The sequence below is a fragment of the Bos grunniens genome, chromosome 17, assembly GCF_055505025.1.
Source record: "Bos grunniens cultivar Pamir isolate PY7600 chromosome 17, Bosgru_T2T1.0, whole genome shotgun sequence".
Classification (NCBI taxonomy): Eukaryota; Metazoa; Chordata; class Mammalia; order Artiodactyla; family Bovidae; genus Bos; species Bos grunniens.
In genome coordinates, this window is record NC_141181.1 from 71,671,339 (window position 1) to 71,687,362 (window position 16,024).

The 16,024-nt window shown below is 63.9% G+C and overlaps 2 protein-coding genes and 1 long non-coding RNA gene across 25 annotated transcripts in view; 1 reads left to right on the forward strand and 2 right to left on the reverse strand.

The window, feature by feature from the left end:
* Positions 1 to 2,500, forward strand: LOC147355858 (uncharacterized). Its single transcript, XR_015144075.1, has 2 exons — positions 1 to 243; positions 1,591 to 2,500. It is a non-coding gene; the product is annotated as an uncharacterized LOC147355858 (long non-coding RNA).
* A 1,048-nt stretch (positions 2,501 to 3,548) lies between these two features.
* On the reverse strand, positions 3,549 to 15,543 carry GGT5 (gamma-glutamyltransferase 5). Of its 6 annotated transcripts, none has more exons than XM_086346075.1 (14): positions 15,462 to 15,543; positions 13,487 to 13,591; positions 12,586 to 13,184; positions 10,029 to 10,159; positions 9,709 to 9,804; positions 8,650 to 8,845; positions 7,885 to 8,019; positions 7,257 to 7,399; positions 6,383 to 6,519; positions 5,904 to 6,094; positions 5,367 to 5,473; positions 5,094 to 5,212; positions 4,854 to 4,964; positions 3,549 to 3,982 (listed from the first exon to the last, which is right to left on the reverse strand). In XM_086346075.1, exons 3-14 carry the CDS (start codon positions 12,756 to 12,758, stop codon positions 3,836 to 3,838), a joined length of 1,686 nt encoding a protein of 561 aa, XP_086202201.1. In that variant the 5' UTR covers positions 12,759 to 13,184; positions 13,487 to 13,591; positions 15,462 to 15,543; the 3' UTR covers positions 3,549 to 3,835. The 6 variants fall into 6 exon arrangements, with proteins under 6 accessions (XP_086202201.1, XP_086202199.1, XP_086202200.1 ...); XM_086346073.1 differs by having other exon boundaries at positions 7,257 to 7,403; positions 7,885 to 8,042; positions 15,462 to 15,509; XM_086346074.1 differs by lacking the exon at positions 13,487 to 13,591 and having other exon boundaries at positions 7,257 to 7,403; positions 7,885 to 8,042; positions 15,462 to 15,510.
* Positions 15,487 to 16,024, reverse strand: part of LOC147355860 (glutathione hydrolase 1 proenzyme) — a 31,242-nt gene continuing 30,704 nt past the window's right edge. For all 18 annotated transcript variants that reach the window (XR_015144069.1, XR_015144067.1, XR_015144064.1 and 15 more), the window contains one exon: positions 15,487 to 15,777. Coding sequence is in view for 10 of the 18 variants with exons in the window: in XM_086346087.1 (XP_086202213.1) it covers positions 15,631 to 15,777 (147 nt within the window). In the remaining 8 variants the exon portion in view is untranslated. The remainder of the gene's footprint in view (positions 15,778 to 16,024) is intronic.

Genomic DNA, 16,024 nt, shown 5'->3' on the forward strand with positions numbered 1-16,024 from the left:
GGAGATGACCCTGGGTTTTCTCCTCTGCTGAGAGGGGAGTCCAGGCCCTCACAGACGTTCCCAGCCGTCCTGCTGTAGGGCCCGCCGGGGACGTGCTGTCCTTTTGAATGTGTTGCTTGGAGTCTCCTTGCGAGTATTGTTTTTTTTGAGGACTTTGTGTTGAGTTTCCCGAACACAGTTGGCAGGAGAAGCCTATGGTCCTAATGGCAGGACACTGGGGAACTTTCCAGAACGGCGTTCGAGGTAGGCCACTGTTCCTGCAACGTTCTCGGCTTTTCTGTGTGATCGCTGACCCACCTAGATCTTTGCTCCTCCTGGGACCTGTAAGCCTGCCCAATTAAATCTGAATTTCTGATAAACAGAGATGTTTTTACCAAGTGTTAAGTACCGTAATCCTATTTATCCTAGAAAGGTTATTTTGTCAAGTTTCCAAATTTATTTTTATTGAAATGAGTCATCTTTTCTAGTACTTTTAACTTCCTCTATAGCTTACGTTATTTCCCCATTCTCATTTCATGCTTTGCGTATTTACACTTCCTTAATTTTTACTGATTGGCTAGCTAACAGCTGTATATTTTTTCCAAGATCTGTTCTGACTTCAAATTCTCAATTTCTGCTTCAGTTGTTCCTAAATTCTTCCTCTTGCTTTCCCTACTATTCTGATTGTTCTTTTACTAATGTCTTACACGAGATGCTGTTTTGATTATTTTAATGTAACTAACTAGGACAATGGATTTTCCTCTGAGCCCTGCGTGCATGCGTGCTCAGTCATGTCCGACTCTTGGTGACCCCATGGACCGTGGCCCGCCAGGGTCCTCTGTCCATGGGATTTCCCAGGCAAGAATAATACTTGAGTGGGTTGCCGTTTCCTACTCCAGGGGATCTTCCTAATCAAACCCACTTCTCTTGCACTGGCAGGCAAATTCTTTTCCCTCTCACTATGTTCTGTGGGACTGATCTGTATACATGTGAATGTTATTTTGAAGATACTGCAGTCTTGGCTTTGATTGCCTCTGTTTAACGAGATGTTTACAGAAGCTGTAAGAGCCACTAACTGGGCTGGGAACGTGCCTCGGTTGGCATGGCTTGTGGCCCACAAGAGACGTGGGCAGGGGTCAGCAAGTCTTGCAGGGTGGGATGAGCAGGGCGTGGGGACTGGGTTTTCTCCAGGGGCCCTGGAGGCCAAGGAGGGCCCCGTGTGGCCTCCTCGCAGGATGAGGTATGCATTTGGAGGGTCACGGTTGTCTTGAGTGGGGAGTGGACTGAGGTGGTGGCAGCGGCCAGGAGGCAGAGAGAGGGATAAAGATGGAACCAAGGCCAGGCCACGCAGATGGAGGGGGAGGCCTGGGTGACCGTCTCGGAGCGGGGAAGGGAGGCCACTGGAGAGTGTTCGGCTGCCTTAGAGCTGGCTTCTGGTTTGGCGTGTTGAGTCCGAGGTAGGTGCCTGAGGGTCCAGGTGCTCAGGAGGTGGGAGGCAGGTGGGTGGGTGGGTATGTGAGTCTGATGTTCCAGAAAGCTGGGTGAGAGCCTGGGCGGGGAGGGAATGCCAGGAGCCGGCATATTGCATATTGAGTGCAGCACTTTCCACAGCATCATCTTTCAGGGTCTGGAGTAGCTCAACTGGAATTCTATCACTGCCGGGAGCCAGCGTGAGGAGCTCCGCCCATGACAAAGGTCATGAGGAAGGAGGCTCGGCATACGCAAAGGCGGGATCAAGCCTCAGGAGTCCCCCTGGAAATTCTCGAGCATCTACCCCCAAAACCAGAGTCTGCCTACTTTCTGCTTTGTGCTTTCACCTACACCTCTGACTTTACGGGGGGCTGTCCCCCACTACCTCTCTCTGAAAAAAGAGTTAGCTTACAGCTCCAGTTAATAATTCCTGGGTGTGACAGTGTTTCAACCTACAAACTCCTTTGGAAGTCCTCTAGCCTGCCCGAATAGGTTTTTCCGGCCACATGTCCCAACTGTGAGAGGCATGAGATGTTCTAAACTGTCTAAATACAGATTCCTTTGAGCAGTTAAAAGATTGATTAGAAATTGTATTGGTGAAGGGATTTTCACTTGTTGGGCCAATGTTTGCTGCTAAGTTTCCATATCCCTTACCTGCTGTGTCCCTGGCAGTGTATTGATTAATATAATTGGTGTAAGTAGTAGCTTTAATGTTTGTAACCTGGGACCCTTGAGTCAATTCTTTTTCTTGTTATAGCCCACCACACCTTTGCTCTGTAGGAATGCAACTTTATCTAATGCTTTTGGAGGGTGGCGCCTGACTAATCACCTTTAGAGAAAAGTAAGTTTTCTGAAGAAAGGGTCTTAAAATGTTAACAGGCCTCCGGGCCAGAAGATGATGCAAATCACCGAAGCTTTTGCATATGATAAGTTTGCAGGAAGAAAGCCTGGTTTGCTGCAAGACTCTACCCCTTCCCCCATTATCCTCTATGCATAACTTAAGGTATAAAAACTACTTTGGAAAATAAAGTGCGGGCCTTGTTCACCGAAACTTGGTCTCACCACGTCGTTCTTTCTCTTACCTTCTGGCTGAATTATTCAGCCTCTTTTCTCCACTGAGTTTCCTCACTGAGCTATCCTCATTCCATTACTCTTTATATCCTTAATTAACGTTTAATTAAGCAATTGTTTCCTGATCCTCGCCGACGCCGTCCCCGCTTCGAATTCCCTGGATCCACCCGGGGCTGGACCCCAGCAAGGGAGCCCACCAGCTCACGGGAGGTAACTGAGCTCCCAGTGGGGGCAGGAGCGCATCCACATGCAGGGACACAGTGACGAACGTGGGTGCCACTGGGAGGCCCTGCGGGCAGGCGAGCAGCGTGTCTGAGCCCCTCAGTCTGCTGCGTTCTGTCCCCCTGGGCACAGGAGCCAAAGCCCTCCCCTGGCCCGAGCGGCCGGACTCCAGCCATGCGGAGGTACGCCTCTGGGGGATGTTTGGGCTGAGACCAGAGTCCCCGATGCTCCCAGGAATCAGGGTGTGGGCAGGACCTCCCCCCAGGTCAGCCCACCACGAGCATTCCCTCAGGAAGGCCAGCCCGTCTGGCAGCTGGCAGCGCCGTCCCCAGTGGCCGGGGGCTCCTGGGTCCAGAGCAGCGGTTCTCAATCGGGGGTGACTGCTGACTGGCCGGGGCAGGGGGCTCGTTTAGCTAGGCGAGGCCAGAGACGCTGCTCTGCATCCTACATTGTGGGCACAGCCCCCCAAAACGTCAGCCGTGCTGAGGGTGAGAGCAGGTTGGAGATGCGGGCTGGGGAGTGCTTAGGTCTCTCATCTTCCAGCCTTTGCCCGGGACAGAGGACAAGCTCCAGGACGGGCCTGGGCCACAGACTCCCAGGAGCCAGGGCCAGGCGGCCCCAGGCCACACCCCAGCCTTCCCCCCAAGCCAGTAGTCCAGGCGGCCATGTGTGGAGCCTTAGCAAGTGTCCAGGGGCGCCTTGGATGAGCGCCAGCCCGGCTCTGGTTTCCCTGGCCCCGTGGTGGCTTGTGTGCAAGACGGTTAGCTCTGTGCGTGGCCCTCTCCACCTCGACACCGAGTCAGGCATGGTGCAGTCTCTTCTTTAATCTCGGACTGGAGGATATACAGGTGGGGAGCGGGGCTTCCAGGGGGCAGGGGCACAGTCGTGGGTGAGGCCTGGAGCGGCCAGGGCCGGGGCTCTGGTGGGGAGACTCGACCCCCACAGTTGCCCATCTGCTGGGCTGTCCACCTCTTTGCAGCTCCAGGCCAACCGTCCAGCCCAGGGGCCCAGATCCTGCCAGAGCGCTTGATCCCCAGGTCAGGCTGGCCTGGAGCACGCGGGGCGGGACCCCAAATCGGGAGGGAGCAGCCTTTCAGTAGCCCGAGGGCTCCCCGCCCTTCCGCGGGTCCGCTGCGGCGTGCACACAGGCCCCGTCCTGGGACACGGCCTGGACCACGTTCAGGAAGAAGGGCCTCTTGTTCTGCTCTTGGCCCCGGTCCTGGAGCCCCTTCTGAACCTCCTGGAGGGGAGAGGAGGCCAGCCGGTCACAGAGGGGACGGGGCCCGAGCAGGGAGCTGAGGACCCCAACCTGGACAGGAGTAGGGGCGCAGGTCTGGGTGAGGACAGAGGGGCGCTGGACGCAGCCTCGTCTGCAGGACGCAGAGTCTGTGGCCCCCCACTCCACAGGCCCCAGAGCAGAGGCCTGGCTCCAGAGAGGACGACGGAGTCCATGGCCCCGTCTGGAAGGACCTGAGACAGAACCTCACTTCTGCCCTAAGTTGAGGACACCAGGGCCTCAGCGTAACCCCAGAGGAGTCCAGGGCTTCAGTGGAGAAGGTAGGTGGCGGTGGGGGACTCGGTTCTGAGGGTCTGGAAAGCAAAGCCTCTAGAAGGCAGAGCCTGGGCCCTTTGGAGCCCCGAGTCCTCCATGCTTAAGAAGAGCCCAACTCAACATCAGGAGGAATGGCCCTGGAGCCATGCTATTGGTAGCTTGGGATCCGCTCTCTCAACACCCACGAGAAGACGGGGGATCCCAGATGCCAGGGATGTGGCAGGAAGACTCCCCAGGGCCCTGCTGGTGGAGGAATCACTGGAGGCTTCTGAAGACCCACGAGTCCAAGGACACAGGCAGGCCCCAGGCCCCAGTGGTCCTCGCGGGTGAGGTGCTCTGAGCACGGCCCTCATGGCTCAGGTCTGAGACGGTGCGTCAGGGCCCAGGTATTGGTGTCTGAGGGGCCAAGTGCCCTGCCTGGCAGACTGGTCCCCACGCTTGCCCGTCTGTGACTCTTAACAGAGACCCTGGAGATGCGTGGAGACCTGGCCCAAGGCATACAGGAGCTGAGGCCCCCGCCCCCAGGCTCTGAAGGCAGGCATGGAGGCATCTGCCTCACCTGGCTGAAGCTGGGCTCGAACTCCACCTGGCCCTTGCTGTCCACGTGAAGGATGGGGGCCTTGATGGCGGCTTGCAGGTCAAAGCCCAGCCACAGCTTGTTCATGATGGCCTGCAAGGAAGAGGATGACGCAGGGAGGAAGGCGGGGGAGTGGGGGTACCAGCCACCCTCCCCAACCCCTCCGGGGACAGCAGGGCCGCCCAGCGAGGGCGCGTTCTAGCCGGGAGTCCCCAGACTCACCTGAGCCACCGCAGAGATAATGAGTTCCCCGCCGGCCCCGCCGATCACGAGCTTCGACCCCCGGGCTGTGCTGACCAAGATGGAGGGGACCATGGACGACGGGGGCCGCTCACCTGGAACTGGGGGCCAGACAGGAGTCAGGGCAGATTCGCTTCCCAGCCAGCCCCCCAGGGCCGCCCGCTCCGTCTCCGTCAACCGAGGCACGATCCACCGACGCCAGACCGGCCCGCCTTCCCTCACCCGGGGCTGGGGGTGGGGGGGGCCTGTGCTCACCGGGCGAGGGGGTGGCTCTAGAGCCCTGTGAGTGCCGCCAGCACAGGTCCAGAAGCTCGTTGTTGAGAAGGATGCCCGTGCGTGGTGAGTACACCATGGCTCCAAAGCTGCGGACGGAGGCGGGGCTGGGCGCCGACTGCGGGGTGCTGACTCACACAGCCGTCCAGGAGCCCCTGGCTTCAGGGGCCGCCCCCAGCACGCTGGGACCGCGCTCCCCTCCCCGGCCCCGCCCCAGAGCCCCCTGGCCCCGCCCCCAGAGTAACTTGCTGGCCCCGCCCCGGCCCCGCCCCAGCCCGCCCCGGCCCCGCCCCAGCCCTCCTCGGCACCATCCTTCTGGTGTGAGGCGCCTTCCCCATCCGCGCTCAGAGACACCGGGTGAGCACCCGTCAGCCAGAGATGCCCGGGCGCAGGACCCCTTTGACAGGAGGAGAGGTACCGCCCCCCACCTACCCCGCGGACACAGCAAGTGGGGGCGGGGCGCCAGGCCCAGGGAACCCAGTGCGGCCCGCCCGCCCGCCCGCCCCGAGCCCCACGCACGGCGTGTTGATGGTGCTGGTGGCGGCCACGGCGCTGCCGTCCTCGCCCAGCACGGATACGTGGGCCGTGCCCATCCTGTGGGTCCAGGCCCCGGCCAGGCTGTAGTGGTCGAGCGGGTGGTCTCCCCGGTCGTCCATCTGCTGGCGGATGTGCTGGGCCAGGGCCTCCCCCAGCAGGTCCTGGGAGGCGTTCTGGGGACGGCAGACAGGTTAGGGGGTCCGTGAGTGGCCTGGAGGGGCCCACGCGGCGGAGGGTCCCCTGAAGGTGCCCCCACGGCCCTCCCGGCTCCCTGCTGCCCCCAGACCGACCACACCTTCCTTGCTCCGGCCACTGCCAGGCCCTCCCGTTCCAGAGCCAACCGTATTCACCTCCCTCTGGCCTCACCTGCCAGGTGCTCGGGGTCTGCGCAGGGCGCTCACTGGCCTGACCCTGAGCCCTGGGGCGGGGACAGGGCTGCCCACCAGCCCAGGACACCTTACCTGGACCTCTGGGTGGCTTCGAGGGTCCCACAGCCGCCACCTCTGCCCCCCAGCGAACTTGAGCGTCTCCACGAGGTGATGGTACAAGTTCACTCTCCCCTCCAGCCCCGCCACCGACTCGACGGTAAAGTTGAACCCTGGGGGAGGGGGTGGGCGAAGGTGGGGGTCATGTCGTGCAGTGGGCTCAGACTCCGCGTCCTAACCCCCAGGACCCGTGAGTACTGCCCCCCACAGAAGAGTGTCCCCTTCTGCAGCAATCGTGTCAGTAGCTGAAGGCTCTTGGGAGGAGCGGGTTATCCCGTGGGCGCTAAATGTAAGACATCTGCGTAAAACAGACACGCAGGACAGGGAAGCCGTGTGGTCGCAGATGCTGACCGGACGCAGCCCCCAGAAACTAGAAGAGGCAGAAAACAAATGCTCCCCCCGCCAACCGGCCCTGGAGGGAAGGTGGCCTTGTGGACACCTTGATTCTGAATTTCTGGCCTCCAGAACTAGCAGAGCATAAATTTCTCGTGGTCTAAGCCAGCAGGTTTTGGTGATGGGTGATCATTTGTTAACGGCAGCCCCGGAGAACGTAGTCAGCATCCGACAGTCCCAGCCCTGGACACGGCTGGGGCCCCCGCCAGGGCCCCTCCCCCCCACCCTGCAGGCTGCTGTAGTCTGGGCCTCAGGCCTAGGTGCACACACTCGACGGGCAGCTCACCACCTGCTCCTCTGCCCCGGGTCGGGTTCCCCGGGGTGGGGGTGAGGGGCTCCGCAGGAAGATGACGGCAGGCGCCCCTGCAGAGCCCTAGCCGCCCCCAGGTCTGCTCTGGAGCACACCGCTCCCCGGGCCCGACCCTCAGCCCCGGACTCCTGCGGGGCGGGGCCTCACCTTTGAGCACGTTGAGGACGAAGCTGAGAATGGCGCCCCCAGCAGGCGGCGGCGGCGAATACAGGGTATAATCCCCCAGGGGCATGGCGAGGGCATCCACCACCTCAGGCCGGAAGGATGCCAAGTCCTGCCGGGTCAGCCGGCTACCTGGGCGAGGCGGGGACGACTCCGTGTACAGACAGGGAAATGGAGGCACAGTGTCAGCCAGGGGCCCAGGGTCACACAGCGGGGCTCCCCGCACCCCCTAGCCTTCCAGACCCCCGGGAGGGGGTTGGGGGGGTGGCAATGCTGGGTCTGTGGGCAGTGGCTCGGGGCTGGGGGATGGGTGGGCAGACCGGAGATGGGCAGGTGGAAAGCAAGCAGGGAAGATGGGGGAGGCGCACTAGCCTCTGAGGGGGGCCAGCTCCAGGCCAGGAGCCCCCATGACCACTGATAGCTCCCGTGTTGAGGCCCGAAACCACGGGGCCCTGCGCCTCAGGGGTGTTGACCGCAGGGTCCCTGGGTCCAGCAGCAGGCAGGATTAAGGAACAGCCTCTTGAAGCCTGGGAGCCACTGGCCCTCCCTCAGCCCCAGCACCCAGACCCCGCTTTCTCTGGCCGGGCAGGGCAGTGGGACCTCGCACGCTGACCTTCCTTGGCGATGTCCTCCAGCAGCAGCTGGCCCAGCCGCCCTGTGTAGAGGGCCTCCGCGCCTTCTGTGGCCACGGTCTCCAGGGTGGCAGCCAGCATGGGCCACGGCAGTGGGTCCTGAGACCTCAAGGGTTCTGTCCCATTGAAGAAGAGCTGTCTGGGGGGTGGGGGGCGGCCTCAGGGGGGGCCGGGTCCTGGAGGGCGGTCACACTTCCAACCCTACGGGAGGCAGTCCTGGTCTGCGGTCCTGCGGGGCTGCGGTGGACATGGGGGCGGGGGTGGGGGGGTGGGGGGGGCAGGTTCTCCAGGACTGGGTGGAGCTGACACCCTTCACGTCTCATCACCGGGTCCCAGGGAGGCCACAACCCCTGCCAGGCCTGCATCCACCCAGGGCCTGAGGTCCTGCCCTCCTGGAGGACTGGTCAGTGGGCAGCCTGGGTGGGCCCAGAGCGTGAGAGGGGGAAGGGCAGAGGGGAAGGAGGGAAGGGAGAGTGCAGGGGTGGGAGAGAGGACAGGACAGTGGGGAGGAGGGCCGAGGGGGTGTGCAGAGCCCAGATCTGTGCCCCCGGAGCCCCATCACGTGGGCAGAAACTCCCTCTGGCCGGAGCCCTCCAATGAGGTGCTACCACGTGGAGGCGGAGGTCTGTGAGCTGAGACCAGGACGCACTCATCATCCACGGCCCCCGCCCCACCCTGCCTCCAGGGTAGACCCTCCAGCTGGAGAAGGGGCTGAGGAGGGGCCCTGGGCCTCCATCAGCGCTCACCTCAGGGACGACTCCGTAAGGGAGGGGCGCAGGAACTGGCTGTGCAGGAAGCTGGCGAGGATGGTGGGCACGCGGAAGCCCCCCCGGAGCAGCGCGATGGTGGGCATGAACAGCTGTGCCCAGGGCAGGCGACCATGGCGGCGGTGGGCCTCAGCATAGCCCCGGAGCTCCCCGGGCACCCCGATCCACTGGGCACCTGCACGGCACAGGGTGTCAAGCCCCTGCCCCCGGGGCGACCTGTGCCCTCGGGCCCAGGGGCTCTCCATCACCCCACTCCTGGCCGCCTAGCCCCCTCCCAGCCATGGCAGCCCGAGTGAGCTTTCTGTAGCTCACGTGGAAGCACATTCCTCTCCACTTGAACCCCCTTGACTCCCATGGACTTCTGCACAAAGTCCATGACCAGGTCCCTGGGGCTCAGGAAAACTGGCCCCAACCCCGCCCACCAGCCCAGTCCACCGACCCAGGCCACCGACCTCGCCCACCACCCCAGGCCACAGACCCCAGTCCACCAGCCCCAGACCACGAATGCATCTCCACCTTAGTCTCCAGGGCCTTTGAAGTGGTCACTGCTTGGATCACCCCTCCCAACTCAGAGAGCCCTCCCCCAGGAAAAGAGCCCCAGCCTGGGGGTTAGAACCTCCACAGGGGCTCCCCATCCCCAGCTGCCGCCCCCCAGTGCCAGGGTGTCTCAGCCAGTCCAAGAGGCGCCCTGTCCCTTCGGGATGTGAGGTTCTAACCCAGTGGCCTGAAACTCCAGTACTTTGGCCACCTCATGCGAAGAGTTGACTCATTGGAAAAGACTCTGATGCTGGGAGGGATTGGAGGCAGGAGGAGAAGGGGACGACAGAGGATGAGATGGCTGGATGGCATCACTGACTCGATGGACGAGAGTCTGAGTGAACTCTGGGAGTTGGTGATGGACAGGGAGGCCTGGTGTGCTGCGATTCATGGGGTCGCAAAGAGTCGGACACGACTGAGCGACTGAGCTGAACTGAACTGAAGCCAGCGGCCTGGTGGGGTGGGGCAGAGGTGGGGGGAGGTGGTTCTCCAGGGTCTCACCTATGCCCAGAGGCTGGGCCTGCTCGCACTGGTCCAGCAGAGCCGGGATGGGGTTGGAGGGCACCGTCTCCCTGGCATTGATGACTTCCACCTTCCCTGGGGTTGGGCAGGGCGTTCGGGGTGTCAGGGGCGCCCCGGAGGCTGCCAGGCCTCGCCGCACACCACGACAGCCCAGGTGGGGCTCTGGGCCTCTGTGCTAACTCCTGGAATGGGCTCAGCAGGGTGGGCGTGGCGAGATCCAGTAAGGGGCGGGGCGAGGCCTTGAAGGGGCGTGGCGGACAGAGCCCATCCTCCCCACGGGGGGTCCCGAGAGGACTCACCTGTGGTGGCGTTGTAGATAGTGAAGATGACCCCTCCACCCAGGCCCATGCTCTGGGGGTTGACGACCCCGGTGCAGACCAGAGCCGCGATGGCAGCGTCCACGGGCGAGCCGCGCTGCTGGAGGATGGCTCTGGGGAGACCGGGCGCTGACTAAGCAGCCAGGCTCCTCGGCCCCTGCCTTCCCCCCACACCCGGGCTTGCTCTGCCAGCCTTCACTGGGGAGTGGGCACAGCTGGGTGGCCTGCCGACTGCCACCACACCCCAGGTTAGTTCAGAGACCACACCAGGCTGCCCCCTCAGGTCCAGCGGCTCGCAGACTCACTGCACTCCACAGGTTGCAAATTGCGATGTCCTTTACACTGCCCCTGGCCACATACAAGGTTCTTCTCAGTTTACAAAGTGCTCCTGCGGCTGTCCTCCCTGGTCCTCCCAGCGGCTGGGCCCACGCCCTCCACCCCTCTCTGCAGCCCGGGCTCCTGGGTGGAACGTGGGGACCCTGGGAAGACCCCATCCTCCCTAGATTCCTCAGACATGAAGTGGAACAATGATGCCTCCCCTGGGGACCTTGCGTGGCATTTCCAAGTGGTCACAAAGCTAGGAGTTGCCGCCGACCCTCAGGTCTCCCTAGAGGGTCTCCCAGAGAACCCAGTGCTTGCAGGGTGGAAGGAGGGAGACGTGGTGAGTGGAGAAGGGACAGGAGGCAGCAGCAATGGCAGCACAGTGAGGGGAGGGCCCTGGAGGAGTCGCCCCGTCCTTCAGCAGCTGGGGCAGCTCCGGGCTCCCCCCCATCTCTCGGACTTCCGAGAACAGCAGCAGGAAGTGGAGTCACAGCTTGACAAGGACAGAAATCAGTCGGGAAGAAAACCACATCCACTCCCTGGCCAGTGGGGGCTGCAGAGCACAGACCCTCTGCAGAGGCTTGGGGGCGCAGGGTGAGCCGGGCCTCCCCGCAGGCCCCGCCCCTGGGGGCCGCGTCCTCTCAGTGGTTCTGAGGCTGAAGCCCGACCTCTTTACTCATGTATTCATGTGCTGGGGCTTAACTGCAGCACAGCAGGATGCTGCTCGGTTGTCACATGTGAACCTTTGCTGCAGCCTGTGAGATCTAGTTCCCTGAGCAGGGATCGAACCCTGACCCCTGCACTGGGAGCACAGAGCCTCAGCCACCAGACCACCAGGGAAGTCCCCTGACTTGTTTTTGTTTAGTCACTCAGTCACGTGACACTCTTTGTGACCCCATAGACTGTAGCCCGCCAAGCTCCTCCGTCCTTGGGATTTTCCAGGCGTAAATACTGGAGTGGGTTGCCATTTCCTCCTCCAGGGGATCTTCCCGAACCAGGGATCAAACCCGGGTCTTCTGTATTGCAGGCAGATCCTTTACTGCTAAGCCAGCAGGGCCCAACTTGTTTGCATCTTTGCAAATATGGGTTCAGGGTGGGGGGGTGGCACAGCGCTTCTCGGGGGGGTCATTCCCCTCCTGGCCCCTGGGACCCCCCTCCAGAGACCAAGCAGCCTACCCTGCAACTTGTCCCTGTCATCCTTGAGGGAGCCATGAGGGAGGGCCCAGGACAGGAGGGGGCAGGGCCAGATGGCAGACAAAGGGAGGAAAGAATGAATGGAAAGAGAGAGAGAGCTGGGAAGAGGGGTGACCGTGGGACGTAGGGGCACGGACGCCCTCTGCCCAGCAGTGGCCGGCGGCAGCGGCTCGGCCACCATGCCCCTCAGTCCAGCGCTCTCCCTTTCGGATCACAAAGCGCTTCTGATCCTGACCATGGCCCTTGAGGCAGACATTCCGGGAAGCAGATGGAACCAGCAGGGAGGCGGGTGCTAGCCCAGGCTCCCGCAGCCCAGCTGGGTAGCAGGGCAGGGGCCAGGAAGGGTGTCCTCGTGGGAAGCCTCCACGGGCTGGGCTTCCTGGAAGAAGGTCTGGTCAGTCGGAAAATGCCGGCTGGGGCCCCTCTCCACAGCCCCCTTTCCCCGCCCAGCGAGCATCAGTCACTCTGCCAGCCGCTGGCCTGGCTCCGAGCCCTGACACGCAGAGGGGAGGCCGTGGGGGGACACAGTGCCATCGGGGGCGGGTTTCCCAGGGCCAGGACGGGGAGCCTGCTCTCAGGCATCACTGAGTGCACCCTGGTGGCCAGTCCTCACATATGGAGCCTGTGCCCTCCTCACCCACGTCCCGGGGAAGACCCAGCCTCGGAAAACGGTCAGGGCCTCCCTGAAGGCGCTGGGCCCATCATCGGGGTCAGTGAGGGCCAGACCAGCAACACTGTGGCAGTGCCCCTCTGGGCCTCCCAGGCCTGAGGTTCAGGCCAGTCTCACACGCCACCTCCGCTCTGCCCGGACGGTGGTTACCCAGGGCCCTGTCTGCCCCCATGCACATCTGCTACCAGGTCTCTGCAAGGGCCCTGGGGCCTCTTCCCCCAAACCCACGCGGCCCCCACACGCCGGCACACACACACACACACGTGTCTTCTCCACACTCTCGCCGCTGGTCACACAGTCTCTGGGAGGGGCCGGCGCCAAGGCCCACCCAGCTCCCACCCACCTCTTACTCACCGCCCAATGTCCGAGCAGGTTTTGGAGTCCGCAGCGACTGCGGCGTGGGCAAAGGCCTGGGGGCCGCAGTGGACGCGGTGCCGAGAGACAACCACGGTGGGCACGATGATGGCCAGCGCCAGCACCAGCGCCAGCAGGACCAGGCTGACCGCGGCCCCGCGGCCCTGGGCCATGGCTCTGACAGGCCCAGGGGAGAGGGGAGGCAGGTGGGCACGCAGCTGGCGGACAGGGAGGTGCACAGGGAGGCGGGCAGCTGAATGGACAAGGTGAGCAGATGGACTCACGGGTGACAGGACAGGTGGACCACCAGATGGGGGCCACAGACAGACAGATGGGCGGACAGCCAGACGGCGGGACGGAGGAGGATCAGACAGACAGACAGACAGAGTTGGATGGGTGGACAGACAGAGGTTTCCAGATGAGCAGCAGGCAGCCAGGTGGACAGTGGGTGTGTGGACAGACGGCTGGCTGCGGGGCTGCTCCGTCCTCAAGCGTCCGCTGCAGAGGCAGAGCTGGCCACCCTCCGGGACTTCCAGTTTTAGCCTCTATCTTGGCCCTGGCAGGATGCCAGGCAGCAGGGTGTTTGTGGGGAGTTTTTCCTTCCAGAGAGAAGTCAGCGCTGCTGTTAACTCTCTGTCTGCCATTCGACCCGCTGCCCCTCCCGCCAGCTGCCAGTGCCCAGGGGGTACGCCGGCCCGTGTGTGCAAGGACTTGGCGCCAACTTGGCTCCCGGGAGGAGTTGGGGTGCAGGGCTCCCAGGACCCCGTGGCTGATCTCCGGCTCCCAGCAAAGCCAGGACAGTAGAGGACCCTTCCTGGATCAGGCTCAGAGGGCCAGGGCGCCTGGACAGAGCCCCAACCTGCCCCCTATTCGTGCCCCCCGCCCCCCAGCAGCTGCTCACCTCAGCATCTCCAGATCCAGAGGACCCTGGGGCTGCAGGGGACCCAGGCAGGGTCACCCAGGACCCGAGTTCAAGTCCCAGCTCAGTCGAAGCTGAGGAAGGGGGCTGGGGTGACCAGGAGGGGGTTCAGCTTCCCCGTCTATTCAGGGGAGGTGTCTTCACGGGGGAGGCAGACGGGCCTGCGCCCAGCGCCCACCGGACGGTCCACCCTGGGGCCTGCGGTCCTGGAAACGCCACCAGGCCTTGGGGAGGGGCTTCCCTTGCACCTGCGTCTCTACCTACCCCTGGGGGCGGCGTGTCCACCTCCCTCTTCCTGAACTGAGCACACCTCCTCCCCTGGGGACACCAGCCCGCACCCTGCCCCGTCCAAGCCTCAGGGTGCCCAGCTGGGACAGCAGGTACCCTGAGGTGCCCCCTTGACCAGCTTATCAGGACACAGAGGGTGCAGGGCCTGGGGGCTGGACTTCCAGCCCTCCCCACCCCCAAAGTACCCTGGCTTCCTTCCCAGCTGAGCTTTGCTGCCCCCTGGTCTATTTACCCCTCCAGGCACAGCAGAGAAACTGAGGCAGAGAGAGGGATATGTCCACACAGTCACACAGTCTGCCAGGCCCCATCCAGAGCCCCTGCCAGCCTGAGCCAGAGGGACTCCTGGGGCAGCAGGCTGCCTCGTGGGGTGGGAAGGGCTGCGGACTCCTCCCGCTGCCCCCCAGGGACCCCCAAACCGCAGTGACATTGCTCAACCAGGAAGCAAGAGTGCATTCCTGGGCTGCGGCCAGCCCACCCGCGGAGAGGCCAGGGCGGCAGGCACCGAGGGGGTGAGCCAGGGTCAGCGTGGGACCTCTTCTTCCTCTCCAGGAGGTGAGGGGCAGGAGAAAGACGGGAAGCCAGGACCCCAGGGGGCCCTCAGCCAGGCCCCACAGCGCCTGGGGAACTGGGGGTGCCCTGCCCGCCTGCTGGGGCTCAGGGAGCTCCAGGCCAGCTCCCACCTCCGCAGGAACAAGGCCTCAGTTTTCTCCCCTACAAAGGAGCTGTAGCCTCTCCTCTGGGGCTAAAACAAGGGCGGAATAGAGACATGCCCACCCCAGCAGCTCAGCCTCCATCCCATTCCCCGAGGACCCCAGGGACGCGCGGTCCAGGGCTCAGACCTGGGAACGGGGGATCTCTCGGATGCAGGGCTCCCAGGACCCCATGGCTGCTCCCTGGTTTCCAGCAAAGCCCCACTTCCCGGAGGGCACTTTGGAACCACTAGGATTTCCCTGCCTCCCTGAGGAGAGCCCAGACCTGGCGCCCCTGGCCGTGTGCTTGCCCAGGGGAGGGAATGCTCACCAGGCTGTCAAACTGGGCCTCCCTCTGCCCTGCCCACCTCCCCAGGTGCTTTCCGAGCACCTCGCCTCCCACCTCACAACTCTGTGTGAAAGACGAGTTAAGAGGCCCGGAGGGCCGGCGGGAGGGGCCGCCCCATGGAGGAGGCTGGGGGCCTGGCATCTCCAGGTGCCCCCTCCCCACCCAGAGCCGCCCTAACCCCAGGCGACAGTCTAAGCCCTGACCCTCAGGGACCTGAGGACCTCTTCTAGCTCACTGATCCCGGAGAACCGGGCCTTCTTCTTGGAGCGCATCGCAGCTTGGATCTCACTCTGGGTTTCCACTTGGAAAGCCCCCCCCGGGGCCTGGCCCTGACCAGCATCTTTTTCTCCAGCCTCTTAACCAACCCCACCTCCCCCAGAGCTCGGTTTCCCCTCAGGGCGTGCTGGACGGGCATCGGCGAGCTGAGGAGGTCTCCCGGTTCCCGGAACCAGCGGACAAATCGCCGGGGGCCGCGCGCCCACTGGTGGCCGCCACCGGGACGTGTCCCGGGCGGCCCGACCCCGATGCCGGGACTCGGGGGTGCGGCCCACGCCCCCCCCTCCCCGGGGCCCAGCGCGCGCGCTGCCAAGGCCTCCGAGTCCCGTCTCCATCCTCCCCGCGGCGGCCCCACCTCACACAGCGCGCTGAAGCCCAGGGAGTCGGGAGCCGGCCGGCAGGACAGCCCAGAGCCCGGCGCCGCCGCCGCTTTTATTGCCCTGCTGCGCCGCTCCCAGGGGAAGCCAGCCCCCAAGGCCCACCCCCGGCCCCCCGCCCCGGCGGGCCTCTCCTCCCCGGAGCGCTCAGTAGCCCGCGGGCTCCCCGCCTTTCCTGGAGTCCGAGGCGGCCGCCCAGCCGCCGGCTGTGCGCACGACGGCCTGGACCACGGCGATGTAGGTGGACGTCTCCTCGATGGCGTGGTGCCGGGTGTTCAGGGCCGCGACCACCGCCTGCGGGCGGGAGGGGGCGCGGCCTCAGGGGGGCCCGGGCCGCGGGGCTTCACACTCCCCGGGGCCGCGGCTGCCGGCTGAGGGGCCAGGAAGGGCAGGCCGGGGGCCGCGGGGCCGACTGGCTCTCATCCGCGCGGGTGGCCCGGGCCTCTCTGGGCCGGGGGGTCGAGGAGACCCGGGCGGTGGGCATGAAGGCCAGCTGCCACGGGCAGCGGGGAGCAGCCACTGCCTGCTCTGCGGTGATCAG

Coding starts and splice junctions, on each gene's coding strand:
- GGT5 (XM_086346074.1), bottom strand. CDS start 12,758: ATGGCCCAGGGCCGCGGGGCCGCGGTCAGCCTGGTCCTGCTGGCGCTG. Junction 10,160..12,585: donor ACCTGCTCGGACATTGGGCG/GTGAGTAAGAGG, acceptor CGGTCTCCCCAG/AGCCATCCTCCAGCAGCGCG. Junction 8,846..9,708: donor GGCCCAGCCTCTGGGCATAG/GTGAGACCCTGG, acceptor TGTGCCGTGCAG/GTGCCCAGTGGATCGGGGTG.